General features: G+C 36.0%; 1 protein-coding gene across 2 annotated transcripts in view; it reads right to left on the bottom strand.

Annotated features, from left to right (window-relative positions):
• Positions 1 to 13,048, bottom strand: part of FBXO9 (F-box protein 9) — a 45,663-nt gene that overhangs the window by 11,683 nt on the left and 20,932 nt on the right. The window contains exons 5-12 of one of the 2 annotated variants that reach the window (XM_041757579.1): positions 11,637 to 11,736; positions 9,467 to 9,597; positions 8,442 to 8,556; positions 6,647 to 6,765; positions 6,339 to 6,429; positions 5,577 to 5,672; positions 5,159 to 5,252; positions 3,275 to 3,426 (exon numbers count right to left, since the gene is read on the bottom strand). In XM_041757579.1, the coding sequence (XP_041613513.1) occupies positions 3,275 to 3,426; positions 5,159 to 5,252; positions 5,577 to 5,672; positions 6,339 to 6,429; positions 6,647 to 6,765; positions 8,442 to 8,556; positions 9,467 to 9,597; positions 11,637 to 11,736 (898 nt within the window). Of the gene's footprint in view, positions 1 to 3,270; positions 3,427 to 5,158; positions 5,253 to 5,576; positions 5,673 to 6,338; positions 6,430 to 6,646; positions 6,766 to 8,441; positions 8,557 to 9,466; positions 9,598 to 11,636; positions 11,737 to 13,048 lie in introns of both variants that reach the window. The other variant, XM_041757585.1, reaches the window with a different exon arrangement.

Here is a 13,048-nt window from a genome sequence, read left to right on the forward strand (position 1 = left end):
CCTGGTCCTGTACAGATGCTAGAGACCTCCACATCAAACTGATGAGGAAGAGAAGTAGCTGACAGAGAGGCAGGCTGATTCCACCCCAAATGATGGATGGAGACTTCATTCGCTAACTAAACGTAAACCCCTTTCTCCTTTTCCTTTCCTTCACTCTGGCCTTGCCCTGGAAAGACAACACCCTCATCTGTATCTCCCAGGCTAAGGGAGGGGGTAGGGGGTATAACCTCTGGAATTTAAAACCACCTTTTATTTCAGGCTAGGAGAAGATCAAACTGTGCCTCTAAGCAAAATAAGGGATCTCTTTGGTTGACTCTCCTAAATTTACATTGTTGGAATTAAAAAGGAGACATTCATGATTCAGATTCACTCTTTTTCATAGGTCTCTATTTCCCTGGTTAGGGATACAAATAAATGAGGCTATGATCAATTCTGAAAATTACTGCAAAGTCTGCTGCTAAAGCAATGGTAGCACAACAAAGATCCTAAGACTCTGCAGCCAAAGTTGTCCCTGATTATCTTTTAGCTGAGCAAGGAGGTGGATTGTCTGTGTTGTGGCCAATACCACCTCGTATGCTTGGATTTAACACTTATGGGGAAGTTAGAACTCAATTATAGAAGATCACTGAGCAAGGCACTGGGCTTAAAAAGATGACTCCTTCAGCAGAATCTTTTTTTGACTATTTATTTTTGATTGGTTTGGTTGGGTCTTGGGGACCATGGCTCTAAAGTATACTCCAACTATCGGGAATTATCCTAATAATAATAACAATCTATGGTAATAGTATTCTCTTTGGTAAATTATATTCTCTGAAAAGCTTTAAATGTATGTTCACTGTCACTAATCACCAAATGATTTAAGTCTGGAACATAAACCTGATGTTGTGATCTATATATATCACAGAGATTAAGGAAAAGCATCATGACCTACAGGAACCACACAAAGAACAACGAAAGCTGTGAGAACTACAAAAGGGTAATTGAGGGTTAGTGTAATGCCTTAAATTTTGGTCACATCTCTCAGTTAGGCTGAGAGTCTAATAAAAAGGAGGAACTGTTAAAAAGAAAACCACAGGCCCCAAATGGCATCACTCAGAATGAGTTCCCAAACCAGGGCTTAATATATAATTTAATTGCAGTTTCAACCTCCCCCAGAAATGCAGTCTTAACTGGTAAGTCAGAAATTTATTGATGGGTACCCACCTGAGCCCTCTCCCACCCCTCAAAGGAAGAGGAGGAGTCTGCATAAGATGCTCTGCTCTTCCTTCTAAGGGAAGTGTCTTTGCCTGAAACAATCCTTTTCTTTTGCTAATAACCTTCTTGCCCCACTCTTCTTTTATTAAAACCTTCCATTTTGTCCAACTCCTCAGAGCACCCCCATTCACGCATTTAATAAATCCAATTAGATCTTAAAAATTTACTTGGTTAAATTTTTGTTATTTAACAAACATACTGTAAAAAACTTGAAAAATTTAGAAAAGTACAAAGAAAAATCACTCCTCATTCTACCACGTAGACATAACAATATGAGGTATAGTTGACCCTTGAACAACATAAGGGTTGGGTGCCAAACTCCCACAGTTAAAAATCTGCATATAATTTCTGATTCCCCAGAAACGTAACTACTAATAATCTACTGATCAGAAAGAAGTCAGTAATCCTGCTTTTCATTTACCATTCTGACATATGCATTTCATCACATTATTAAATACTCTTCAGAAGCCCTTTCTAGTGCCTGCATAATATTTCACTGTCTGCCTGTATCACAATTTCCTTAATAATTCCCTTTCTGTTGGAGATTTAGGTTTGGTAATTAAAAATAATGTAATATTTTTGATTATGTCCTTTGAACAGATTCCTTAAAAATTCTAAGTAAAAGGCTACAAACATTTTAAGGATTTCGTTAAAATGTAATTTAGGAAGAATTATAATCCTGGAATAGAATTTGATGACTTAATATTTGCACTGATCAACAGCATCATCCCAGTTGGGAGGGAGCGGAAGCAGATGACAAGTAATACTACTACAGTCTTTTATTTTTGTTCCCTAAAAGGGAAAAATAAACAAAGGCAGAAAATTCAAGCGACTTTATAAATACAATAAGGAAGTCAATGTCACTGTTAGCAGTTACAAAAGACACCTATTATAATGTCCTTTTTTCTCTTAAAGCATGATGTTTTCTATTTCTTTGGTACTCCCTGAGTTTGGTGTCTTTCTTGAGAATAAAAAAAAACATTCCACTGCATATTCACTGAGAGAAGCAAAAAGGAGATATACGACTGGTAAGTTAAGAATGAAAAGAAAGAAAAATACTTTCTCAGTTCTCAGGACCCTCCATACAAGAGGACAAAGGGTGGAAACAGGAGGCAGGAAGTTTGCAACCCAGTGGTCGAGGTTGTGAAGTAGGTTAATAGAAGGTGACTTCAAAACTTGTCTCTCAGAATTTTAGATTCAATTTTGGAACTGAGAGACCTTGACTACACACAACATTTTTTCAAATCTAACAACAGCAAATCTCACTATTCACATAAATTGATGTTTTACTTACTTCTATATTGCTCCTTTCTCTCTCACATTCTTCTGTTCCTTAATTACTCCTTACAGGTAAATCCTAACACAAAGAGCTTTAAATAGAAACCCCCTAATAGATTTGGCTTTGGAACACATGACATCTTTTTAGGAGACTTACTCTCTTAGCTACAATTTTATTAGAATCAGTGCATAATCCCAGAGGATTATGGAAACTGGAAATAAAGTAAAAGTAAAAAAAAAAAAATTGGTAAGAGTGAAACACAGGAGAAGAAAAAAGATTTGATGTTTTAAAAGGGCCTTAAGTTAATGAGTAGGTAATGTATAGACGGCTTAGAGGTGGACTGAGTACCATTCTGCTCACAGAGTGCTGCTTTCACTTCCAAAGTGGTGGCACCCATTCCCATTCCTATTCCTACGGGCACTGGGGAGAGTTCCACCTCCTGGTCCACTCTTTTGGTGCCTGACAGAATAATACCCTTACCGAAAAGACTGTCATTGGCCAGGAACCTCTCCCTGGCACCATTATCATGCTGGCAGCTCTCTACATAAAGCACAGCAAACTCTGGAGGCATCTATAGTAGCAGTACCATTTAATTATACTTTGTAATGTAATGTTATGGAACATAATGTTTTATAATATAATGTTGACTTAGAGGACTTTAAAACCTATCAGAGTTTTCTAAGCCTGACAGGAAGTACACATTTATTCTGCAACTTTGGTATTTGTATGATATTCACCTACTTGTAAGTAACATGACAAGAATGATGTATCCAGATGAGTTTGTTGAATCTCTGGTGGCCACTGGAACACAGCTGGAGCCCCACATGGAAACTCTGATCTGCTTCTTGTACAGGGACACGACGGAAGTATCTGTATTTATAGTCAAGTGGTTTCTATAAAAGAGAAAGTGTATGAGCTATAATGAAACCTCCCCTCATTGATACATAATATGTTCCTATAGTATTTATATGTAAGGGTGATACTAAGAGTAACATAATAACTGCACATGGTACAGGGTTCTTGGGTATCAAATGAGAAGGTATATGAGTGCCCTGAAAAATGTTAAGCACTCTAAAAATAAGGTTTTTCTCTCCATCATCATCTCAGTTAATCAACATAATAACCCTAAGTGTTAAATATGATTGTACAGCAGCCCCGGTGGCTCAGCGGTTTAGTGCCGCCTTCAGCCCAGGGCCTGATCCTGGAGACCCAGGATCAAGTCCCACGTCCGGCTCCCTGCATGTAGCCTGCTTCTCCCTCTGCCTGTGTCTGTGCCTCTTTCTCTCTATGTGTGTCTCTCATGAATAAATAAATAAAATCTTTAAGTAAGTAAATAAGTAAGTAAATAAATAAATAAGATGGTACATTGCTATTTAACGGCTGAAAGACTGAAGACACCAGGAGATTAAACAAATTAAAATTACACAGTAGTTTCAGAGTTGGAAATGAAAACTTCTGTCTTCTCCATGTAAGCCTAGCATTTCCTTCAACTGAAAATATGGGAATTTTTAAAGAGACAAAGCGATAAATTGGTGAAAGATGTAGAAGAAGCATGGAGTACAACTTAACTTTTGTGGTAATGGTAAAAGAGTCAATGAAGAAACAGATGTGGACGACACTCATTTTTGAATCACACTTTTGCAAATACTATTGCTAACAACACAAGAATGTCCACAGTATACATGGCTTCACTGTATCATACTCTGAAGAGAAAACTGGTACTCAATGTAAGAGTTCCTAAACTCTTTTACAAGATCTAAAAAACAATAGCCTCACAACTCCCCGAAACTCATGGCCAAGGTCACAGCCATAGCAGCTACCTCTCGCCCCTCAGACTGCTGCCCCAGGTAACTAGAGCCTATCAGAAGTAGGCAAGGAAACTAGCAAGGGACTCAGATGAAACTCTGCCCTAACTATCCTGACACATGATGCCAGGGAAGAGAGGTGGATCTAAGGAAAACTCTAAAAACTGTATTAATTATAAAAGCATTAGGCAAGTATTTATTCCAACTACATCACAACTGACTCTTGGATATACATTTTTAAAACCAGGATTAAAAAATGCATATAGAGAAAAGTTGTGAAAAAAATTAGGCCCCCTCAATGTGTTAGTTAAAAATACTCTAGAATGTAGTAATTCAACAATATTTGCTTGGCATTTTTCCCCCTTTTCTAAGAAGAAGAAGAAGAAAATTATCTTACTTTAGCTTATTTCCAGTAGAAATTAAAATTCTTTGTTAAGAGTATTCTTGAGAAAAAATTATCTATATGGGCTAACTTATGAAAGAAATCCCTTATGATTCAAAACAAGAATCGCTAAAAAAAACCATATTCAGGTATAGTTTTACTAGTTATTTCATAGCATATTTTGGCTTTTCATTTTCTAATGTAAAAAAGACCAGAAAAGGAAATCATTTAGAGAAAAACAAAGTGATCCAACTAAAAAAAACCCCACATTTTAGAAAACCCTCCAGCTCTCTTCAGAGAAATGCTGTAAGTAAACAAACATTTTGTGTAACAGTATACATTATGAAACAGTATTTTCTTATCCTTTCAAATCAAGAGTGTCTGAATGAGTAAGGTACTAAAATAAAAAAAGAACTCTAATTCCACTTGCATACTCACCTCTTCTTTTTTCTTAGTTATTACAGCAAATACTTTGGTCTGATTGTCTGTATCTTGAGACAAGCGATAATGACCCAGTAGAATTGCATCAGTTCTAAAAATTAAAAAATACAATTAAAGACCAAGTCTATTAATCATGTTTTAAATCATTTAAGAAATAATGGGTTCTAACAGTGGTTACTCAACTGCCTGAGAAGAATCAGTTGGGATGTGAGTAAACTTAGCTTGCTAAGGCTCCCAAGATCTACCGAAAATTATACATAGGGAGAGAGGGCCAGGAACTGGTATTTTTCACAAAGGCCCCTGCTGAGTGCTGTTTTAATCATCTGATACTAAGCTAAGGAAGCACTGGATTACATTAACCTCCAAGTAACCATATAAAATGTGAACTAGATAGAAAACTAGAGAAAAATACTACCTGGTATTCCTAGTTCTTAAACGAGGAACAATGGACTGAGGCTCTTCAGGGGTTGTCAACACCATCACATGGCCATCAGGGAAGAATCTTATGTACCTGTGTAAAAAGAAAAAGAACACCAAAAAAACACCACACACACACAAAGTATAAAACATGTCCTTATTTCCTGGCACCTAAACCTGTTCATTGCTGTGAAATCAAATCAGAAATACAATGGCCAAAAAACTGGCAAAACATCATTAAAACAAACATAACTGGCAACCTGTGGGGCCAGCAAAAAAGAAGTAAAGGCATTCTTTTATACTTCTTAGAGGGAGGTGCTGAACTTTCAGTTTTACTCCTGAATAAAAATAAATACACCCCTATGATAGCTGTGTGCATTTTTTCCTAAAGTACTAATTAATGTGAAAAGTGAGATCTAATGATCATACACAGTAGTTAATGTCTACTGATTTCTCAAGGACAGTAAAGCTGAATGATATAGCACAAGCTAGCTGAAAAGGCAAATGAGTCCCACCAACAGCAAAATACTAAGAGCTCTAAAACAAAGTGATTCTCAGATTTAGAGGCTAGGAGGAATTCAACAATTTGTATTAACTTATCGGTTCTCTGAGTGCAGTTCCTGTTACAAAACTGGATAAAAATACTGAGGGTCATTCTGTGGATAAATATAAAGGCCACAAAGAACAGCTGCCCGGTAACTAATGAATTAATACTTGGAGAGAGAGAATTTTTCACTCACTCAGTTTACTACAGTTGTACCTGTAATATTCCACTTGGTGCCAGGCTCTATAGAAACCATCAAGAGACTGTTCCCCTTGACGAATATATGTCGTTTTACTGATATACACTCCTATAAAAAAGAAAAAAAAAAATTTTTTTAAGTAGGAACATAAATAAAATTTTTACAGTTAAAATCAGCTAACATGTTTCCAGCTTTATTTTTATTGTGGTTTCCTTTAAGTATGATCAGAGTATTTAGGTGTGTCACAGAAAAATAAGATTGTGTATTTATCAAAATCAGCATGAAAGACCACTATTTCTCCTGAGTTCTAAAGAGTTCAACTTACCATCAAACCGAACACGGGGCCTTTCTAAAAACATCTCTCTCCAGGATGTGTATGGAACAAGTTTAATACAGCTTCTGCCCCAAACTTTCAAGCAGGCCAAACGCCATATTTCAGGGTCTCTAGGTAATAAAAGCAGAACATCAATTTATAAAAAAGGCTAAGTCCCTAAATGCAGAAATATTTCTGCTATCAGCCATCGTCTTCTATTTAGTAAAAATCTGTTGAGCACCTGCAAGGCACTGGCCAGGGCTCTGGAGACAGACAGACAAGGCAAAAAGCCCTGCTCTTTCACTTGTGGGAAAGCAAACAAAACCAAGAATTAACTAAGGGAAAAGTTTCAGATAGTGAAACAAACAAAGCAGAGTAAACAGAAAAGGACAACTGCGGTGGGGAAAAGACAGACTATTTCAGATACAGCAGCCGAAAGAACTGAGGCAGAACCACAGCCAAGGGAACGGCTCTGGGTGGGAGTGTGACTGGTGCAGCAAACTAAGCCAAGTTAACAGGCTACATGATTGGAGAGGCAGTGAGGGGCAGGGCAGGGAGGGGTTTATAAGCTAATCTGGGTGAGATGGATACCACTGAAAAGCTCTAAGGATGACTCATGCTCTTAAAAGATCACTCTGGTGGTCTGGAAAATATGCTCTAGGAGTATATGAGTGGAAGCAGACTACTGCCATAACCCAGGCCGGGTGTAACAAGGGGTACAATAGGAAGGGTCCTTGGAGAAGGGTGAAATGGTCAGACTGGAGATCTATTTTTCTAAGGTAGCACCAATGAGACTATTAGTGTAGAAAACTAAGCAAAAGATGTAATGAATATTAACAGGATTCTGATAAAGCTCAAAATATTTTTAACCCTATCTATAACCTGAAATATTCAGTTTTAAAGCTATGAAAACTACTTGTGTCTGAGCTGAGCTGCAAAAAAAGGATTAGCCACCTCCTCAGTTTTTTTCTTTTTACAATTACTTTTATTTTATGAAAGCACATGGAAGTTTTATCCCTGAAAATTTGCATTCTTAAGAAATTCCCTCTGGATAATCACATTTTAAAAGTTATTGGAATAAGGGTTCTAGAGACTCCAATTTTAAAACTGAAATGTACCTGGTGATTAGTAAGTCTTTGTTAAAGAGAATAGCACATAGACTCGCCAAAAAACAAAGCCATCAGCCAATTCAAATATTTTATCCAAAATACAAGACTCTGAATAAAATCAGGTTGTTTAAGAATACTGAATTTTAAGAACTGAAGTTATAAAAAATTTCTAGATGCTAAGGACAAAGTATATATTTTTATGTAGAATATTCATGAAAGAAAAAAAAAGAATATTCATGAAAGATTATTAGTCTCCAACAATTTTATACTCAATTATGATTATTCTTCACACAGCAATATTTTAAAAGTATAGGTTAACCTTTAATGGGCCAAAAGAAAATTCTAGTGCAATCTAAATTTAAATCATTACCACTTAATGGGTTTAGAGTCATTGTGAAGATGACTTGAGTTTATTTTCCTAGCACAATTATTTTTCCAAATCAGCTAGGCTGGCATGCAAACTACCCTATGGTAGTAGTATGTGTGACTACACCTGTTCTGCAGAACATTCTATACCCTGAAAACTTGGTGCATTCTAGCCTTTAAGGGGTTTGGCAAAATCACAGAAATACACTTTAGGTAAAACTGTTCATTTTAAGTTTTTACTCAGAATATCAATCAAGTTTTTAATCAAAATTGGCAAAAGACCATAATTCTTTTTTCACTACTGCCAGAGTTGTTTTAAAAAGATGAAGTACCTGGCACAGATATAGAATCCTCTGCACACCTGCGACAACTGCTCTAATGATCTGAGGTCCAAGTCACTGGACACCACCCAGCGGAAGATGTACATCAGGACCTCCATTGGCAGCACTGCAAAAGAAAATCATCCCTTCAGCAACTCTCCTAGATTATTCTACCATCTTCTCCGAGCAGGTAGCTTCAAGTATTCCCAGACATCTGTGAATCACACCCTCAGTATTGCTCAGAGCTATATGTGAGTGTATTTAATTATCTAAAAAGTAACAATGGTTTCTAACATCAATACACAAATGTTTTGAAATTTTCAGTACAGAACATACCAAAAGCTACTTTTATAAAGCACCCTCTCCTTCAAAAGATCATTTTACGGGACGCCTGGGTGGCTCACCGGTTTAGCGCCTACCTTCGGCCAGGGTGTGAACCTGGAGTCCCGGGATCAAGTCCTGCATCGGGCTCCCTGCATGAAGCCTGTTTCTCCCTCTGCCTATGTCTCTGCCTCCCTCTCTCTGTGTCTCTCATGAATAAATAAACAAAATCTTTAAAAAAACAAAAAAAAAACACTCAAGTAGACTCTACAATGAGCACAGAGCCCAACACGGGGTTCGATCTCACAACCTGAGATCATGACCTGAGCCAAAACCAAGAGTTGGAATGTGTAACTGACTGAGCCACCCAGGGGTAGCTCAAAACATTCATTTTTAAACATGCAGCCTATCTCAGGCTGAAATGCCTGATGACACCAGTATTCCTTTAATTTTCTTGGGCTGCTTCAACAACACAGACACCCTTTTATATCTTCACTGAATAAAGTAGGGCATCCTTGACCTGAACTATAAACTCCTTTCTACTTCAGATTTTGAAAAGCTTGTTAGTATATGCAAACAGTAATTATAACTAGCTCTCCCAACATACTTTGAACTAGAGCAATCGCCTGGCAAGTTTTCTGGCCTTGTAAATTTGGAAAACTTAAATCTAAAGTGAAAGTGTGCCTCACTGAGTTATAACAACCATGAACTCATACCTGATATGTGAGTCTGATTGTTTTCCAGCTCAGGCTGACACAGTTTGAGCAAAGACTCCTGAAACGTGAGCTGCTGCTGGAAGCATGACAAGAGGTCTGCCATCTTGCTGTCATCATCATTATCTTCCATGCTGAAAAAGGAGGAGGGGAATAAATTAAGTCCACAAACACAGAGCTTAGAAACTGATTTTTCATAGTACTTTCAAATCTGCTTCAGAGAAAGTCATCTAAAAACAAACTGTCTTAACCATTGTTTTGATTTGATAAAAGTTTATTTGGCTTCAAGGTGTAGCATACCAAGTCTTTTGAAGAAAAAAGCTTCAGCAATTTTCATTCTCACCCAGAAAGAACAAGAATTTTGGATACAAGCGTTGAGATTTAATTAGCCCCTTTTTTTCTAAGATAGAGATTTCTTGAGTTAGTGAAAAAGATAATTTCAAATGATTTTTAAAAAACTTAGGTAAATATATTCCATACTAATGTGACTATAATCCATTCTAATTGGATAAAAATAAAATATATAGATGTCATCTGTGGTACTTACTTACCAAGGGTTTTCTAACAGATGTGCTTTACCACCCTACCTTAAGAGAGGAAAATATGCAATTTAAAAATCTTAGCGGGGTCCACAAATCAACTACCAATCATCTAAACAGAGTATAATTTAGAGTTCTAAAAAACAAAAAACCGTCTTTCCATTTTTGTTGAAATTAACCTTAAAAGCAATCAGACCTACAAGAAAGGCTTAGATGAGGATGAGGTCCAAAGACCAGGAAGGGCTAATTATTCTATAACAAAGGCACATGTGGCAGAGGCTAGATGGGCACAAGGGCTACTCTACAAACATTTCAGAGAAGGCAAAAAACAATAAAACCAGGAGAGAGACTTTCAGGGATTATTAGATCTGATAAGAAAAAAACAACTGTATCCTTCAAGAACTTTTATTGCATCTGGGCTGTACCAAGAGATGGGAAAGAAAAGGAATGCTTCTTTCACGTTTTAATACAGCCTTTCTTAACAGCATCTGCATCTACTCATAAAACTGGCTAAGAGCTGGGTCTAAATGGCCACCTAAATATAAAGAGGGCTTAGAAAAAGCCCAAATGATTCATTTTGAGTTTGAACTACCTCACACTGTTAAATTTCATTTGGTGAACAACAAACACTGTTAGCCTTGAAATTCAAAGAGACAATTAAGACTGACTTCATTGGGATGTTTTTACTATCCAAAGCTTGAGTGTTAATTAGCATAAGCGGTTTAAAAACACTGGTAGTGAGCACATTATCCATAAAGGTAACTTCTTAATTATTTCATGACAGAGGTAATATCATAACATAATGGTAATATTTTATTACTAAAAGCATTATTTTCCTATGTATTGCTCATTTTTAACCTGACATTCTCTCATGGGTATAGATTCTCCTCCCTTCTAATACCAAATAATTAAGCTTTTGGAGGTAGAGAGATTAAGCCAAAACATTTTTATACAATTGGCTCACAAATAACTTCAAAAGTATTGGCTTCAAAATATGTTCTCTTGATCTTTATCCATGTAAAACTATCAATGCCACTTTATAATTTTGATGCAAGTGGTATCTATCCAAAGAAACAAGGCTTATATCCTGCACCTGGGCTTTTAAAAAAAGTCTTAACAATGTCCTCTCAGATACCTTAAGAGAATAAGTCTTCTTATAATTCAGCATTTTCTTAATAAACTGAAAACTTTTTTTTTGAAAGTATAGCTTCCAACATATCAAAAAGAATGATGAAACCCCATGTACCCATCACCTAATTTCAACCATTATTAACATTTTGTCAACTTTGACCTAATTATATTTTAATAGGTTTGACTTTTTAAAATAGGTTTCAGAAAGCTGAAATGTGTCTTTTAATTTTACTTTCAATAATCACTGCTTTTATTAAAAAAAAAAAAAACTTGTGTTACCTTATCTTTGTTATATCTGTTTAAAATGTGCATTTCTATATTTTAATCTTAAATTTTCCCTAACTAAAAAAATTTCTACAACCTTATAAACAAGTCTTTATACTAAGGACTATATAATTTAACAGAATTACCACCACCTTCTTATCACGTTAAGAGTCAACAGGGCAAAGACGCTTAACTTTAACAAACTCTATGTATTACTGTCTATCGAATTATATACGCACTAGCTGTTTCCAACGCCATCACCATCTGGAGACCGGGTATAAGTAATCTTGAACTCTATATCAGGTACAAGTTGCATAGCCCTACGATAAAACTTGATGGCTAAAAGAAGAAATAAAGCTAAATTAGCTATGACCACACATTTTTGTCATTTCCTTTGATTACCTGTAACTGTGGATTAATTTGGTAACTTTCTTTACAAACAGCCAAATTTCCTTTTTTCTATATGCAACAGTAGTTCAGTGAACAACTTATTTCCAAGCCTTATTACTCAGAAATAATCTTTTTTTCTAAAGCTAACACATTATGGCAGCTTATGGATGTCATATTTCACTCTTTGCTGTTAGCCCTTCCCACCTTTTCCCTCAACCTCCTAAGTACTGCTAGAAGTGATCTCATATGGCTTTCTTCAGGCTTTGGAAATGCAACTGCTATAGCTCCAAGAAAAACATTTTTTAAGCAACCTTTTCTTTCTAAGATGCAGAGTTGAGGATAATCAAATACTTCCTCCTACGTAGAATAGAGTTTTAGTTAACCTTCAAATCCAACTTTCCTTTAGTCCAGCTGCCTATTATTTAGCTACATAACCTTTAAAACTTATTTTCTTATAAAGTTCCTGGCCAGGTGGTTTAGAGCTATGATATTTAGTAATCTCTCTCACAAAGCTATACAACAGAACTTGAGACTACAGAAGCAGACTAGTTCTTCTTCCCTTAGATGGACTCTACTCAATATATTCTGCTGTGTTCTATTACTCTGGGTGAATTATTGTACACTAAACGGAAATGGGAATCTCACAAACTAATGAAGACTGTGGAGGGATTTCACCATTTGGGCTCTTTTAATATCTCAGTAAAAATATCACTAGAAGAAACTTGAGAGTAAAATGTGGTAATCCTGAAAATGTTATTTTGGGGGCATTTTCAAGTGATTCAAGCACAAGCATTTTTCCCATGCCCCAATTATTAGCTTTATTATCAACAAAATGGAAGCCTACTTACACATCTAATGCAGTAAAATGCCCCATCGCTCTGATCGTTTATGCATTTCTAATGGGTTAAGAGAGACAATTAAAGCTGAAGGGTATTCCTTTGTGTAAAATGTAAATTAGAAAATACGTATATGTTCCTGAAGCTATCCTTTATATTCCCCTCCTCTGAGGTAATTTTCACCCACAAAAAATACACTATTTTAAAAATGAGAAACAAATTATTTTTAAGACTTTAATAATGAAGAATTAATAAATACTAAAACCTAAGTGTAGACCAACATGATGATGTTCCACAGCAATATATTTTGAGAATAGGTTATACAGAAATACAATGTTTAGTTTTGACTTGTTAGAAAACAATTTCAAATACAGGGAGACAGATGTTTATATGCCAAATATATTCTAGTTAAAAAAAAATCGTTC

Source organism: Vulpes lagopus, chromosome 1 (assembly GCF_018345385.1).
Source record: "Vulpes lagopus strain Blue_001 chromosome 1, ASM1834538v1, whole genome shotgun sequence".
NCBI lineage: Eukaryota > Metazoa > Chordata > Mammalia > Carnivora > Canidae > Vulpes > Vulpes lagopus.